General features: G+C 34.5%; 1 protein-coding gene across 1 annotated transcript in view; it reads right to left on the bottom strand.

Annotated features, from left to right (window-relative positions):
• Window positions 1-577: 577 nt before the first annotated feature.
• LOC104621785 (rab proteins geranylgeranyltransferase component A 2-like) overlaps window positions 578-18323 on the bottom strand; it is a gene marked incomplete at its 5' end in the record, with an annotated part of 56783 nt that continues 39037 nt past the window's right edge. The window contains 6 exons of the mRNA XM_010288358.1: window positions 578-847; window positions 6220-6386; window positions 9784-9876; window positions 14337-14433; window positions 15433-15496; window positions 16389-16493. Coding sequence (XP_010286660.1) covers window positions 650-847; window positions 6220-6386; window positions 9784-9876; window positions 14337-14433; window positions 15433-15496; window positions 16389-16493 — 724 coding nt within the window. The remainder of the gene's footprint in view (window positions 848-6219; window positions 6387-9783; window positions 9877-14336; window positions 14434-15432; window positions 15497-16388; window positions 16494-18323) is intronic.

Consider the following 18323-nt stretch of genomic DNA (forward strand, 5'->3'; position numbering starts at 1 on the left):
TGTGAGTTACATCTATTGGATTATATTTGCTTATAGAATCAATTTCAAAGCCGTACAGCTCATTTTTCATGATACAAATTAAATGACATCTATTACCTATTCTTAAGCCACCCAGAACTGTCAATATTATTGTCTTTAGTTCCATTCATAAAACCACTTCGAAGAACAGACTGTGAAGCTCACCTTCAGCTGTTTAATTAGCACAGACCCAATGATTTTTAGTAGAACTGTGATACGTTGTAGCAGTAGGTCATCTTCTGGCTGGTATGCAAACTTGCACGTTTTTTCTTTTGAGCAGTTTTGACTTGTTGCCTGTTTAGAAGATGGAAGATTCCTTCCAAGATGTAAAACAAAACCAAATTCTCTCAACAAATCATTAATCGTATTTTAGCATTTTAATTTCAAATGCTTTTTTTCTATGTTTCTTGTTTAGCTACAAACACTCCTGGATCTGGTGAACCTACGACTATTTAGAAAGGTCTCAGCTATCAATGAAACTATTCAACAAAAAAGATTATTCAAGCTAAGGTAAGTAAGGCAAATTGCAAATAACATGGCTATGGTTTTTTTAAACCTCTTTTTCTTACCCTTCCTCCCTTACATTTTAGTTTGGGTCAACCTCCTCTTCTAATAAAACAACAGAGCTAATTCATTCTTCATTATCTTCTTTCTTAACGGCAGTACTACTACTTTCTTCGGTTGGGGGTTCAGGTTTTGTCTCTGGTGAATTACTGAATCCAGACTCTTCTGGTGCAATCTCATCTTCATCATAAATAATATCTTCCGGATTTGGTGGTGGTGGGCAAAATTCCTCTGTAGGAAACATTTCTTGGAAAATAGTCTCAGCCTATTTAGAAAAAAAAAGCATAAAATCAACTTTACCTTGAAATGTAATACCTTGCAGCAATATTTTACAGATATTTAAGATTAACCTCTGTTCTTTCAAATCGATAGTGATTTAGTACTTTGACAGTATTGTAAACACATGGGAAATCCATTCCTTCTTGCAGTACTCAAAACAAGAAAAGGCAATCTATCCTTTTACATTGTTCTACTAGGAAAAGTCACAGGATAAAGCTTTTTACAAAACATGCTGGTCATTCGACATTGCATTGGGAACACCACACATGATTTTTTGCAAGCAAAAAGATCTTCTCCGCTATAAAAATATCCCTAGCTGCAGTCAAATGCAGAGCATGGGAAAGATCTTGCCTCTTTCCAGAGAAAAGAATCCATTTCATATAACAAGCAAACCCAGGAAATTGTTAATATGTACAGTCTATGTCACATCTTATACGGGTTTCCTTCTTAAATTTAAAAACTAAAAAAAAAAAAAAAAAAAAAAAAAATTTTGTTTTTCTGAACAGCTCAGCTCAGCTGAGAACTGTTCTCATCCAATGGAATATTATCATTGAAAATATATGCATATTTGTATACAACACATTTATAGCTTATTGCAAAACATGTCTATAATTTCATTGTATTAAGCACATATACCTATGTACACAAATTGTACCTTTCTGAAAGGAACTGTATGAGCAACTTTTATTTAGGTAAAAAGACAGCTACTCTTAAGGTATAGCTCAAGGATTTAATTTACAATGCCACTTACTCTTCATGCTGTCAAGGTTTAGAAATTAAGTACATGCAAAAAGTCAAGTTTTTTGACCGCTGCAATGAAAGATGTTAAAAAGAAACATGTTCTCGATAACGTCAGGGTAGTTACTACAATATACAGAACACAACTACAAAACCTGTGAGAAAAAGAACCAAAGTAATACGTTCTTAAAATTCTGGAGAAGCAGACATTTTATAAAAACAAAGGAGGCCAAAACATCCATTTGGAAACACAAGTATGCAAGCAGCTTTGTTAACTAGTATTAGTTTTACATGTTCGTGTGCAAATAACCTATCTATAAGCTTATCTTAAAAAAATACAAACCAAAACACACCAACCAAACAAAAACCACAACCTCGAGATACTTTGGAATTTATTTACTGAATCAGCATGCACTTCACATGTCCATAAAGGTTTTCTTTTCCAAGTCCTTAAGCTTCTAAGGCAAATGGAGACAACTGATGCAGATCAGTTACGTTTTGCATTTCTAAAAAGGCAAAGGAATATTCCCTCTAGATTTTGTCTATTTAGTAAACTATGCCCTAAAGACAACCTGTGATGAGAGCTCCCACATAAGCAAGAATGCATTTAATCTTTATATTCATACTGTTACCAGCCACTGCACTGAAAAAGCTGACAGTAGGGTCAGTTCGTGCCAACTGCAAAGGCTGATTACATGATGTGGATTCCTGGACAAGAGGGAATTGTTTTCAGATTAATACATCATTGAGCATGTACCAAACAGCTTCCTGTGATAAACTTCACTGCCCACCAGCAGTGGATTTGTATCACCAGCACGTGGATGTAGGACTCCATTATTAACTGCTTAAATGACCCTGTCTGCTTTCAGTTCAATTTAATTTTTCATTCTGTTTCCTAAATTTCACTCTTCCATATCCATTTAAAACTCTTCAAAATTATTTATATTAGTATATGAAAAACACAGGCAAAATTTTGTTCTCTACTTCAAAAACATGGTTCTGTAATTTAAAAACCCTACTTAGTAAGTTGGGAAGGTACAGGAGTACAAATATTCTAGAAAAAGTTTAACAAACTAAGTTTTTGAAGGTAAGAGAAAGACTTATTATTCCAATTCTGCACTTGAAATAAAATATACTGAAACTGTTATTATATTTAATAGAATATTGAAGAAAAGTGTCATATTTTGCACTAAATATATGACTAGCTACAGCAGACAAACATTTCCTATGCAGTTCTCAACAATTATTGTCTCCAATTAGTCAGGGAATATCCACTCCAAAAATTGTCAAATAATTATGAGGTTGAACATGGAAAGAAATTCTTAGTATGTTATGTAGGACATCATGACATTGATTATAAATTCAGCGATTTAATGGTACAGAGTGCTTTCAGGTCTACCAATTTTTTAAGTTAACCTTATCCAGCTGAAGTCATGCAGAATAACCAATAATAATTTAACATTACCTTCATTATAACACTTGGATACTTATCCAAGTAACTAATTCAGTTAATAAATAGTTCCTTCAGTATTTAGAAGTGTACCAGCTGCCAAGTGGATACATTTGAATTCATTATTAAGACATAAGCACGTGAAGTACTTGCATAGATACTCTAAATTAATAACTGTTACACTGCTTGAAGTGGAATACAACTATGTCTTGTTACTATTTTACTGTATTCCCAACCACCCACCTTGATGGCATGTAGACAAGCTGCATGGGCTTTCAGAGCAATTTTACAGAGAACACTACCAAACTAATAGTAGTTTGAAATACGACACACTTGAATAACTCTGAAATCCTTCCAGATAAAGAAAAAGAGGTAAACAGGTTAAAGGACAAATATTGGCATGACACTTTTAGTGCTTCCTCTTATGAACATGAAGATGCCTCAGAATTCTGAAATGCTTCAAGGAACATGCTACTTCAGACCATGATACTTCATATCAGGTTGTAGCAGCGAAAAAACAGAAAACTGGAAGCCAGACGCTTTACTTGATCCATATATGCAGAATTTGAAGGAATCATAAATGGGACTTTACATTTTATTTAGCCTATCCTCAGGGCAGGTAAATGCAGATATCAACATTAGTTCAGTATTATACTAGGAATATAATGCTAAATTAAAATAAAACAAGAATGAAGTTATTTGTACACTGAGCTGTAGGTGGATAATTATCTGTAAGATTTGCAGTGTCTTGCCTTCTAAATGTTACCTCATCAATACAATCAAACAGCATGACGTATAGAAGTTAGTAATACTAATGGTAGTGAATACATGAATCATGGTAAGTATCATTAAAACAGGAAACACAGAATTGATGGAAGGAGTTGGATTCAATTTTCCAAGCTATCTCCAACACTAATATGCACAACGTTTTTTTTTGTTTGTTTGTTTTTTAAAGTGTTCTGATCCTTGAGTTGGTAAATATCTCATGTTTGGGGATTTCCATCCCATTTCCAGGAAGATCAAAGTGATCTGGCGGTAGAAGGCACACCAACTGAGAAGTGTTTCCCTCCTCCACTTGTCTAGAAGGTACCTACATGCTAGCTGGGAAGACTGTATTCTAACAGCAAGTTTTGCTTTATCTTCAGCCTATTCTTTGCTTTGTTCTCACATACACCCCTCATCATTTTTTTCCATTATAACCTTTAATTATAAACAACTTTATACTAAAATACCTTTCAGTCTAACTAGTGACCATTTGTTTCAGAATTTAGAACAGGTTAAGAAAATGTAGCTTCTATCTATCCTTTCTGAAAGGCTGTGTTTTAGGCTCCTTCGAGACCTACTTGTTTAACATCGATCTCGCTGATGGTCAACAGATTTAAACACAAAGGCTAACTACAGCACCTAGAATATTTAAACACAGCTTGATCTATAATACCATTAGTAACTGGTAAGAAAAAAGCTCTTAAAGTAATATAAAGCTGAATGCTAGAAAAGGTGGCTATCAGAATCAGAAATAGGCTGGGTTTTAAGTGTATTTAAATAGCTTTTAACTTCCACTGTTGTAAATAACAGTTTAAAAAAAAATCTCATTTAGAAAAGAACTCATTTACAATTTAAAATTGCTACTATAATAATTGTCTTGCATTATTTTTTGTCTTTACAATTCTTTATTCTCTTGGGAGGCAAATTATTGCCTTGTAAAGCAAAATGAAGGGTGCTATTAGACCTTAATTACACTGTTCTGACCCTACAGTTCAGGTTATGTCAGCCCTTCCATTTTAAAAAACTTACTTTAAGTGGTTTATGACTTAGTCATAAAAAATCCTGCAACTGGTTAGAAGAATGTATGCACATTCTCTGAACATGGCCATTAAAAAAACAGCTTTAAAAATGAATAGTGCCAATTAATCCTACAAAGATGTAAGTGTTCTCATGTTAGCTCTGAAAGCACCCTGACAGCAAAGTGACTGCTGTGGTAGATGTGCCTAAGAATTTATACCTTCCTCATCAGGGTGGATCTCTGAACGGAAGAGCAAAGGAGAAGCATTCCTGTAGTTGTCTTTTGTTGAAGAAGTTGTAACCTACATATTCGCATGATCTTGTCTTCTGCTCAGTAATAGTGGGGAAGGCACAATGAGAGGTATGATACGAAGTTCTTTGTGAATTTCTACCTACCTATCCTTGCAGATCTGGTGTCCCTGCATACTCTGCCTCCTGCCAACAAACAGAAGGCACTATTTCACAATCCCTCCATCGATCTAGTTTTTTTTAGGGAGGTTTCACTCTCTACCTCCAATTTCAAAGCACTAGGAGTTTGTCTTAAATTGAGTACTGGTATGGTACGCCTACTTACGAGGCAAGTTCCAAGTGGTTCTCAGTCCAGGATGCTAGTTAGCCAGAACACCCAAATACTGAGAACTAAAAATCAGAACTGAGTGTGATTTGGTGCCAAATACTATCTCAAGATCATGAGTAGAATGGCATTCCCCTCAATTCCTTCAGGCACAACTACACCATAATTTCTTCATAGAGTGATACTTGGGCAAAGAGAAGGTGAACTGAGACAGATAACTTAATGCACCAGATTAGTAATTATGCAGAGTTATTTTCCCAAAAGATTTTAGGTTTGTGATTATGTCCTGCAGCTCTTAAAATATGTCGATGATCCTTCCAACTTCAACTGTAGATAGGCTTTTCTGACCTTTGATTTGTACTGTTTCTCTGCTACTGTACCTCCTCTTTAATCTTACAGGCAAAAGATTACATATTTTGTGGAGTTATCGTCTATATTTCTGAATTATTTGACAGTCTTTCCTGTCCACAGTATTAGAGCAAGTAACCAACTACCGCAATTCTACCAAGGCCATCATCTTCAGGTAGTGCTGCCTTCTAGATTCCCTTTACCTGTTCAGATGAACTATCTGCTACTCCTAATGTTACTCTATCAACGGACCTTTTCTCAAGTTTTCTCCATTCTCAAACCCCCTGACATTCACTTTGCTCATTAAGTAAGATTTTTGTACGTCTAAGCTGTGAAGCTTTATAGCTTTATTAGAACTAATTACCTAGCATAAAGCAGAATAAGCCAGAACAAAAGTATACAGCACTGGACTTCCTTAGGTCTTGAAAATTAAAGCTCTGCAATTAACAAAATTGATCTGCCCAACCTGTTTGACAGCACAGTCATTTCCTAAAGCAGAGTCTGGTCCAGAACAGACATAAACATTTGAAGGTAAGCCATCATATGAATTTTTGTCAATTCCTGAAGAATCTCTCATGTTGAAGTAGACAGCCCAGAGGACTCCAGGTCTTTCCAGTTCTTCATTTCCAGTCTCTGAAAATTAAAAAAAAAAAAAAAGTGTTTACAGTAATCAATGTTCACACATAAGGGAAATATGTAATCTAGCATACCAGAAGTCAATTTATTAACATATTACTGTAATCAAGTATTATTTTTTTTAAAGCCAATTAATTTTACTTCCCATTCTTTTCTGAGGTACTCTTTCATTGTACTTTTTTCTTTCCAACCATAGCTATGTAAACTCTACTTATTCTATACACATGATGCCACATAAGAACCAATTATCACCTAAAAGCATACTACCAAGAACCTTGATCTAAATTTAACGCCTTTCCACTTCATGTTATCTAGTTTACTCTGGATAAATTCCATGAGCATATGGTGGTCTGAACAAGCCCTCCATGGGCTGTGCCAGCTTGAAGATATTGCATTCCACATGCAAAGATAGTTTTGATGTATACTTTTTTCCCTTCATTTTATCTTTGGATGGGAACTCTCATCATAACAGACTTTTGTATGCTTTAAGGTTGAGCATCTTCAAACCAATCTAAGGAGACGGAATAATGCTCATAGTTTAAAAAAAAAAAGAATTTTAAAAGAAAAATCCACATTGAATACTACACTCACACCCCAAAATTAACTGCAGATAAAGAATTACCAAAACACAGAAGTACTCTATTTGACATGTACGATGTTCAGTATGCAGAATCTCTAAATTGTGGAAATACTGCTGAATGAAAATAAATTATTAATTTGTATTTATCTACGCTTACTGAGAACTTGTGCAGTGCCACAAAACTCATTACGAGTACAAAATGATCATAAACTACATCTTGCTTGTTCATCATCTGTACCTTGTTACTTGCCACATTCATGTAAACCCTCTATGCCCAGGCAGAAAAACCGCTGGGAAGATGAAGGTCACTTTTTAGCAGTGCCGAATGCAATGGAGGAATACACAACATAGATTCTTAGCTTAATAGATACTATTTGTTTGGCATATTTGCTGTCCCCTTTTTGGTGTTTCACCTCCTCTAAAATAAATGAAGCTTGTAAAAGACCTTGTGAGATTTACTTCTTTCCAAGGAAGAAACTTCTAGATAACAATGGCATTCAAAACAGTATTTTAAAGCAGTTGAATTAGAAAAAAAGAGATAAATCTATGCTATTCCTTCAGTATCTTTTTATAACTGTCAAATACGTTAAAAAATAGGTGCTAACCATACTGAAGAGTTTGAAATATAAATTAAATTCATCAGCCTGTGAAAGTCTGAGCCTTAATACAGGGCAAGATGCTCTTTAATATATTTAAAAGTTCACATTGCTCATAAAAGTTACTTCTTCCTCATTTAGGCAGGAAAATGAATGGAGTCCTCTTCTCCAGGTGACTTTGCCTCTTTGACCTGCCATGGCCCAGTGCTCACTTTATCTGGTGATTCATTTTCAATAACTCCAACAGTATTTGTTCTGACATTTTAATTAAAATACGACCACTACCTCATCCTGATGATAAAAAGGCCTATGTGTCAGTGAAAACTAGCTTTTCAGTGCCTCAGTGCACCTAAGGACCCCTGTGATCACAGAGTTTCTACAGAAGAATTTCAGTCAGGTTCTAAACAATATATCATTTCAAAATTGGATCGCGTTAAACATTAAGATTAATGCTAACCCCCCCAAATGATTAGAAGACACTAAACTGCAAGCTAATCTTTTCTTCACCAATCGAGCCTTTGAAACACATGGCGCTGTCTGGACCATTTAAGAGTTATGTTGAGTATTAAAAATTAGAAATTAGCAGGCTTTAAATTAACAAATATCAACATGAAAAGTGTTTGCAGTTCTCCAGTCCAATGAAGTTCTCTACAAACCCTAGTTGTATTCTACATACTTGCTTTTGTAAAGGCTCTTGTACTGCAAACCTAGTAAAAAAATATACATCTTTGAGACATCAAAATAATTGCCTTTCCTGTAAGCAAAAACCAAAAATGTGTATTATTTAATACTTTCCATCCTATTTAAAGCACTTTGCCATTTAACAAAACCAGTAAGATTTTTTTTTTTTCATTAAAAGATAGAGGGGGGAAAAAAGGCCAAAAAAAAAAAAATCAAAAGAACATAGAAAAGCAAACTTGTGAAAAGCTGAACTCAACCCTTCATGAAACATTGTTCTTAGTTACAGAGCCCCGAGGGGGGGAAGCCACATAAAAGAATGCATTTATGGTTTTTTGTTTTTAACAGGAGAAAATTCTACCCGAATTAATGAGGTTAAGAATGAAGCATAACAGCAAATAGTATAAGCAAACAAATTGTAAATATTATACAATATATCCACATCTTACTAACTTGCTCATATATGAACATAAACACTTTCATTGACAGCTAAGTATTGTTTTCTCATAGCAGAATAATGATTTACTGTATTTAAGTTTTAGCACGCTATATTTAAAAAATGCTTTGCCAGGGTTAGGACACAGCAACATCTTCTATGGGCACACTACCTATTCTATGAGCAGCTACCAAAAATATGGTAAAATTCAAGATCTCTGTATGAAATTTCAAAGATTTTTGTGGAATTAACTTGAAGTACCTCAGAGACAATTTCTTTCTAGGCAACTACTGCTTTGTCAACAGTTACTTTCTTGTTAAGTCGTCCATCTTGAGGACAAAGTTAATGAATGTAGCTGGCAAGGTTGCCTCGAATTTAGGGCTAAATAGTGCATTATTGGAAATGACTGGAAATCTATCTTCCTGATAACACTGCAGCACGTAACAACTTTATGCTTCCACTGCTTAAAGCAGAACCCAGAGAATTTCAACTAAAAACAGCAAACAAGGAAGCACCTGAAAAAGACAACAAAAGGACGAGCAACAGTGCTAGAGTAAGAGAAAGCGAAAGAAAACTAAGCACCTTATAGCACTGAACACATCTGGCACCTGCAGGAGGAAAGCAGATCACTAACTTTTGGGGGTTTGAGATCTCTTCTTGGGGATACCCAAGTGACAGAAATCACTAAAAACAGGAGAGTGTAAAAAAAACCCAAACCAAACCAGATTTACAAATGTTTCATTTCACTACTGCATCTTTGAAAGACATGCTGAGGAGCAGATATGTTTCCATGAAAAAGAATGTGTGAAAAATTGAAAAGGTCCTAGACACTTATAGCCATAGTCCTTGTACACTGAAGTTAAACCACAGCTGAAGACGACTTGGAACATTAGATCATGAAATACAAAAACCCTGACATCTGTCTAATCAATCTCACTCCCAAAATAGATGCCTTCACTTTGAAATGCTGATATCTAAAATAGCAGCTCACCATATGTTGACTCTGATGACAGATTCGGATGTTCAGTAACAGATACTTCAGTTACAAAGGTAAATTATATTTTTGCAAAATAATCTCTTAATATTTCTTTTATTTATTTTTACCTTTTTCTGTATTTAGATTGAATAACTTCTGTACAACAGGCTCTAAATCTTCCCTAGCAGTTTTAGTTGATGGACAGGTTAAATGGACTAAATCTGTTAAAAGAGAACACAAACTAATTACAATCACCAATACACAGATATATAAATATCAATTACAATTTTAAAAAGGCACAGCCGGCTATCACTGCGTGACATACAAATCACTTCCTTAAATCCAGAGAAGTATTGTATTATGGAAATACAGCACATATACACCACACAGAGCAATTTTCTTAATACCTATCATAATTACCTCTCTCTTTTATGTATATTGGTAAGATGGAAGTGTACCTTAACATCAGCAGTGCAAAGAGAAAGAATATCTTTCTATGAAATGCTGTCTACTGATACCAGGAAAAGCAGCAGCAAGAATCTGGGTAACACATCGTATTTGCCATTAATGACCTCTAGAAACCCCAAGAACATTCTTATCAGTGTTGACAGTCCAACAGTTCAACAACATACTAAACCCACAAATATCCCTACTTTCATCGACACTCTAAGAGCTAAATTGGGACTGAGTGGGAATTTAGAAATATGGCTGCTCACAGTTTAAGCCTGGCCGTACGTGAGTAAGTAGGAAGTTATCTTTCTCCATTGCGGTAAAACATTTGAGCAAGACTTCCATTTCTTTTATTGCACTAAACAGCAAACAGGAGATGAAGTGAATAGATGCACGTTTTAACTTACAGCTCAAGTGGGCTGGCAGTTAACTATTTGTCTCCAGCCATATGGAGAATGAAGAACACTGGGAACGCTGTCATGTTTTGACAAACTAGAGAGAATTTGAAGATAAGCACTGCTGAGTATCAGAGAACTGTTCTGCAATGTAAGTGATGACATACGTAATGCCTTGGTACAGCATCACAAAAAAGCTCTTCAACATTTTATTCATCCACCTTCTTACAGGACGAGCAAAACAACAGTTTTGCATTTGGGTAAGGAGGAAATTAGGTTAGGTGGGCCAGTAAGGATTTATGATAATTTGCAAAATCAAGTACTTTATTTCAAAAGGTGCTCTGTACACATCAGAAACAAATCACAGAGTACAGCAAACCCGTATTGGAAAAAGACGACACAAGAAGACTTTGGACCACAAGAACACTGCTGTCGAACTGTGTAATTAATCAAAATTCTCCTTACAGTATGGGCAAATTTCACAGTTTTGCTTGATTTAGTGACAAATTCACAATTTGGCTTGAATAATGCAGATTTGAGGTTTAGATTTCTTGATAATGTTTTCATGAAAACAAAGTTGCTAAACAGATTCTTCACGGAACATACTACTCCTTTTTTTGTTCTGTTTTTTGAACTAGTGAAGCTGCTGACTCCTTAAAAAATATCATCACTTGATGTAGCTCTCGACCTCTTTTCTGTTCCATTGGCCTCTATTCAGATAGAGCCAGCTACTCTGCTGCTTTACCCCACCTGATTTTACATCCATCCATTCATTCAGATATTTAAAAGTCTCATCTTAAAGCTTTTTATAAAACCACCGTAACAAACTCATTTGCTATTGAATGGTTGTCTGGAAACTTATCAGCAGAGAAGTACCTGTCAGAGAATCATGAAGTTGTTTAACATATCTTTGTACAAAGTTTGAGCTTTTTCTTCATTATTGTACATTTTTGATCAATTTAATAGCACTGTATAGCTATAGCATTATTTTAAATCCAGATGACATTTTTCTCTTTTCACTCTGAAGTCTGCCTTTATTTGTAGCATTATTTACAAGTATGTCATACGTCTCTCAAATGATTTCCTGGATGCAGTTATGCCACCAGAAGTTTGACGCTCACTCCAAGAGGACCAGAAATTTAACCCTTCATGCTCTTCTTTCAGATTGCACACACCCCGATTATATTCAAACATGAAATTTTTGTTTAACCAAAACCAAACCCTCTAAAAGGAATATGTACTAAAAGAAGTAAATGAAAACAGGTGGTGATAATGAAAGTCTCCCTATAATATTAACTGAATGTTTACAACCCCAAACACTGTAATACAATCTATTTTTTCCTCAAAAAAACCCAGATATAGATCACTAAAGTTCACATCATTTACTTTCTATAAAAATCTTTATTATCTTTAAGGTTATAGCTATGAGTCACAGTCATCAGTATATATTTTGATTATATTTGATTTACGCAGGTATAACTGCATTAGTTACAGTGGTTGCCAACATTTGTCTTGGAGTAATTCTTCTAGTAAGAAGAACGATGAGTTCAGTTCATGATTTCATCATTACAGTCTCCATTTTTAGGGCAAGTGAAGGAGTTTGGTTCCACTCAACTGACAATACAGATTATGTGCCTGTCATTTATGCAGTGTGATCAAAGAGTAGATGTATTTGTATACTTATCTTAAATAATTGTTTGAAGGAGAAATCAGTCAGGTTAAAACCCATTTACAGATAATGATGCAAAAGTTCAAAAAAATTATGAAGTATGTCCCATAACTAGAACTCAGCTATACCTAAAATACAACTATATATAATTTCAATACATGAAGACAAATTTCATTAAGGAATATAGTACCTTCTCGCCTGAAACTAAAAGAATTTATGGTGTAAATAACAGAAACCTTAATTTTTCAGCACCACAGAAATTCTCAGGAAACTAATGATTTATGTCTACTTATTATTTAAATGAACCCTCCTTTAGTTTCACTTCCTGCTGTATGTATTCTGTGAAGCCTTAGAAGTAAATCAGCTATTTAAAGGGTAAATATTAACAATATGCTTTATAGCACTAAGTAGTTAATTACAGATTTTCTATTTTTTAAAATTAAGATATAACTTCAAATGACTTCATCATTTAGGTCACTCTTCTTTCACATGCAAAGACCTCTGTTTAAGCCTAAGTAACAATAAAATAAATTGGTTATTATTACAGTTACTTTTTTTTAATTCAAAAGCATTAGGTCAGGTAACCTCTACTTGTATTTATCTTCCATAGAGTGTCCCAAACTGGTAACCTTTTTAACAGAAATCAGAAAAATAATTTGGAAAGAAAAATAAATACCCAATAAGAACATTTTGTTGCTCATCTGTTTCCATTTCACATAAAATACCAACAACAGTCTTAAAGCTCTGTACATAGAAAACTGCTAATGGAAATATTGGGATGTCCCTTCTAGAAACATGATCTCAGATATTTTTAGAATTAAATCTAATGCAGTAGATTACAATCACAAAGTTCTTCAAGAATTTTTATAACTTTTCCTCAAATAGCTCACAAACACACTCCTTCCATCCAAATCTCATAATGGGACATTATCCCACCCTCCAACAAAACTTTCAGAAGATAAAAAGCCCCTAAATATAGGGTACTTCTGGGCCTTAAATTTAATAGTTCAGCTAAGGTACTCCTTTTCAAATAAGAAGCTAATGACAAGCTACCAGTCAGATTCACGTGCTTTAGAGTTTTTTTAAACCTACTGAAGAAAATATTTATTATTGTATAAGCGAAAACATTCTATTTACCTACCTATTCTTTAGTATATGCTAATGAAAAAAAAAAAAGGCAGAAACAGACAAGAACATGTGCTCCAAAATATTCTGCTAGAAATAATCCTGAAATATAACTTGATGCTTGTACTGAAAACCTATCCTTATTTAAACAAAAATTTGTAGCATTTTTTATGAGGCCTCTGAATCCTATGGCATAAAGATTCCCTTAAGATCTAAAGGTCTGAAAGGAAAAAAGCACAAATACATGCGTCTGTATTACTTACCTTTTTTTTTTCAGAAATAACTTGAGAAAATACTTTAAGTGGATTTTGGCCCTTTAATAATAGTGGTAAGAAAAATTCTTGGCAGAAAACTTTACAAAGAAAACATTTCTAAGTTAAAGATATCTTAATATTTTGACTTGAAGACTGCATAGTCTTAGCTACAGTGGAGGAGAAACAGTCTTCTAGAGCTCTCCAATAAACTTACCTGCCGTTCTACTATATTTTCAGTTGTCTTAACAATCTTACAGAATAAACAGATTGTGGAATTCTAATACTTTTTACAAATATAAAAAAAAAACCCAGAGCTGCCAGAACCAAAATCTCTTTGTGGTATTATTTTGTAATTGCTGTACAGCAAACAGAATATCATCCCATTACTGATTAAACTACAATTATCAAGCTTATTAATAAGCCACATAAGCTTTAAAAGGAACATTTGACATTTGATCGGTTTGGAAATAAGAATTAATATACTGTACTACCACGAGAATCACAGTAAGATTTTAAATAAATAATTACCGCATGTAATTTTAGATAAATTGAATGTAACAAGAATCTTGTAGTAGTATTCCTAAGGCACGTGAAACAGCATGTAACTGCTCGAGGATGAAGGTAAGGGACTCACTCATCGGCTGGGAACAGTAACCCAGTATGCCCTATTTTCTCAGCTAATAGCCTGGTCATCGTGCAGCAGTGGAATGATATGACACTGAATTTTGTTTCAGAGTTGACAGTCACAGGGAAAAACGTAGTTAGGATCACATATACCCTGTACTTACAAGTGTCCTTCATGCACGTCATGGTTGAGGAACACAACTCAATGATGCAAACTGCTGGTTTTCCTACGTCCACTGGAGGCACCATCAAAATGGAAACCTATCAACCAGAAAGAACAACTTATGTTAATGCAGAGTAACATGGAGGATGAGACAACCAACACAGTTCTGAGTAAAGGTGAAAAGTAACTGCAGACATTTATGCAGGTGTTATTTTCTGGTTTATTAGTAACAATTTGTGTAATCAAACCTGCAGAGTTTGAGCATTCAAGAATTTCCACCTAAGTCAGTAAGGCCACCTTTGTTAGCCATGTCTGCAGCAGCGGAAGAGGAAAAAAAACCACCAAAACAAAAACACTCCTCACATCATAGCCCTTTCCAAAAGGACGACAGTCTAGAAAATCTTTGGCAAGAGACTGCAAGATGTTTTTTAAACAGAGAGCAGTTTAGGTGGGCAGTGCACTGTTAGGTGAAAAAGAGTGGAGTACTTTCATGCAGAATGCTAGCAGCAAGGCTTCGGAAGAATAGACTTCTCTGTCGTATATGTTCTTATTTTGTAGGCCCTATTTAACTTGTAAGATTCCAGGAAGGGTACAGAGGAGACACTTAACAGAGATGAATATCCATTAAAATTAAGGTCTGGCAAAGACTGTCAAAGCAGAAACATCTGAAAAAGGATCTGAAAGTATATAATAAGAACTTTGAATGGTAAAAGTGAATGATAAAAAAAGCAGAAGAGCTTTGAACAAAGTTTAGACAAGACAAATAATTAACAGTTAACAGAATACTAAGGGCAACAGTTTATTAAAAAGCAAACAAAATGAACTACCCTAAAGACAGCAGCTTAGAAACTCTGTTAATCAATATAGTGCCAACCAACAAAGAGGGAAATCCAAGTAATTGAAAAGAATTTTAAAGTAGTAAAATAGAATTCTTAATACTTTTATACAGACTAATGAATTAAACAATTATGAGTAGAGAGCGCTGTCTAACAAGCTGGATTCAAGCAGAAAAAAAAGCATGAATTAATTCCTGCCAACAGCTAAATATTAATACATACAATTAATAAAGAGGGAAATAATAAAAAAATTATATATACCTGCTGCTCTGAATCTGTGTTTAGAACAGACTGATCTGTAATGAGTACTGCTCTGGAGATCTGCCTACAATTAAATAAAACAGTTATGGCATTTAATAAAAAAATAGAAACTTGGATTCATAGTTTTGGCAATACCAGTCTAAACATAGTACTGTGGGAAGGCTACTTAAACATATAAACTTTATTAACATGACTGTTAGTTGGATATTTTGCCTGTGCTGAAGTAGGACCACATCTGGAACATTAGTGTAGTACTTTCAATCACCAGCATAGATGATGAATAAATGAGCCAGTGCCACTATACAGAACTGCTTGAATATCCTTCTGATTTAAAAAAAATAATATTTTGTTTATTTGATGAAGATTAGTAGCAGCATGTTAGAGGACTTTTTACCTTCCAAACAGCATAGGACACCTTGGATTGAGGGGAAATACACTATGGTGGAGCTCAGGAATTGGAGTGTCAACTCCTCCACTGCCTATGATTATTTCTGCACCGCATCGACTATTACAGTTTTGCTAGCACCTTACCTGCAGTGTTTTGAAGATGAAGGCAGTAAATGTCCAGTGTTTCTTGGCAAGAACAACAAAACCCAGAGAAAACAATGACTTTTAATACTTTTCTAATCCTGAACATATTTGAAGAGAGAACAGCGATAGGCATCTCCACCTTCCAAACCCTTTTTAACAACTATGAAAATCCCTAATGCACTTAGAGCTACTGGATTTTTTTTTTAATCAGAAAAAGGGAATACGATTTAGAAGACTACTTAAACTAAAACACAGGCACTACACTATGCTCTCAAGTATACAGAAGGAAGAGAAAAACCGTGCACAGAACTAAGCTGTATTGCAAAGATAAAGCAGGAGACAATAATCTCTTAAATTTAACTCACAGGATATTTGAAACACTATAATTAAAAGAGATTTACTGTGTTGACTGTTTTACTACATACCTGTAACACACATTTGCACATACACTCTCTGAAAGGTAACTATCTTCCACAATAAAATAGTTAGCACTTATTCTTTGTCCAAATTGATCCACAATTGCTTTGCATCTGTTAAAAAAAATTTAAATCAAAATAAGAAATTTAGCCATAAGGTAACAAAGCATGTGTAAATTTTAGAAACTGAGTTATACAGAACATAATTTATATCTTTCAAATAAGTTTGCTACACATTTCTTTAACATGTGAATCCCTAAAACAACTCAACTGAAATTAGTAACTAAATCCTAGACTTATAGATGCTACCTGGCATCTACAATTTTTTACATACAATCCTATTATTGATAATGATATTAAAACTAATAAATCAGTCACTTCATAAGGAAAATGCCACTAACGTTTCGCATTTGATTGTACATGAAAATGGCATATATTTCTTACCTCATGATACATGGAGAAGTAATACTGTGAATGATCTTGCAGGTGTGACCCTATCACGGTGGGTTTTCTCCCCAATCAGCAACCTTACCAAAGACACATTTATCTTGACAATCACATTTGACAAATTAAATGTCAAATTAACTTGAGAGATGTAAGGAAAAATCCCTGAGAAATGTGTGCATCAGTCGAGAACTTTTCTGAGTTTCTATATTTGTGTCTGAATACAGCATTTATCTCTACATTATACACAAAAGGAATAACCAAGTCATACTGCTTCAAGGGCAACACAAACGTTCTTGATAGATACTGGTTGTCTTTGAAGATATAAAAATTCTAAAGCAAAGATGTATTAGTCTGCCTCAGGCAGTAGTTTAAAAAGGGGGGGGGGGGGGGGGGGGGGGGGGAGAAAGAAGGGGGGGGGGGGGGGGGGGTAGAGAAGGGATAAGAAAAACTCAAGGACACCCCCCCATCCCAATCTTTCTGAATGCAAGCAGGTCAAAACAAAATGAGAATAATTAAAAGTTGAGACACTGCTACAAAAATTTTTAAGTTAAATGTAACACAACACACTAACACTCTTATAATTGGACAGAAATGCAAACCACAGGAAAGAGGAAATTCAGAGAGCTTAAGTGAGAACAGGACACAAATTTCAGAATTTAATGGGGAAAAATACCTATAAAATAAGTCTGAAGTTTGCGCTATATGACATATATGAAACCATATCATATATGTGAAACACATAAAGGCAGCTGCATGCTGATACTTAGTAAAAAACAACCTCAGCTGCTGTTTCCTATATGCCATGATCTGTGTTCTATTTAGTTGTACATATTTTCCTCACACTGAGATGTTGCAAACATTTTTAGAAACCCCCACAGGTTTAAAGAGCACCCACCTCAGTGAATGCTTTTCCTATGTAAAGTACAAGCAAAATACATGCACTACAATGTCTGTCTTTAAAGATTCTTAGGATATGGAAACAAGCTATAAGATTTAATACTGACTTCTAAAACAAGATTTTCATTTTTTCTACAATATCAGAACATATTTACCATATAAATAAACAAAGCAAATTAGCTTTACTTAGGCTTGGTGTATGAAAGTTACTGCATTTTTTTTATTATTATTAAAATCTTCTGAATAAGCATCTCAACTTTTCCGTTGACTTAACATACAGGATTCAAACCAGTACATACTCTCACAAAGACTTACACAAATGCGTACTTGCATACATGGAAACATCAAAAGAAACAAAGGTTGCCTAACACAGAAATCCCTTACAAATTTAAATGTGTTTCATCATAGCGCAACATTATTCCAGTATCAGTAAACACCTGACATGCAAGTTACGCCTGATGAATAAACAGCATTTCTGTAACTTCAAGTTAATCATTAACTTCTGTAATCAAAACCATCTCTAAAACTAGAGAAGATAGGAAGCAAACCTATATAAGTAACAGCAGTCAGCTGCCACTAGCTTATAGTGTCCGAAATGAG

The sequence above is a fragment of the Phaethon lepturus genome, unplaced genomic scaffold, assembly GCF_000687285.1.
Source record: "Phaethon lepturus isolate BGI_N335 unplaced genomic scaffold, ASM68728v1 scaffold42205, whole genome shotgun sequence".
Lineage (NCBI taxonomy): Eukaryota > Metazoa > Chordata > Aves > Phaethontiformes > Phaethontidae > Phaethon > Phaethon lepturus.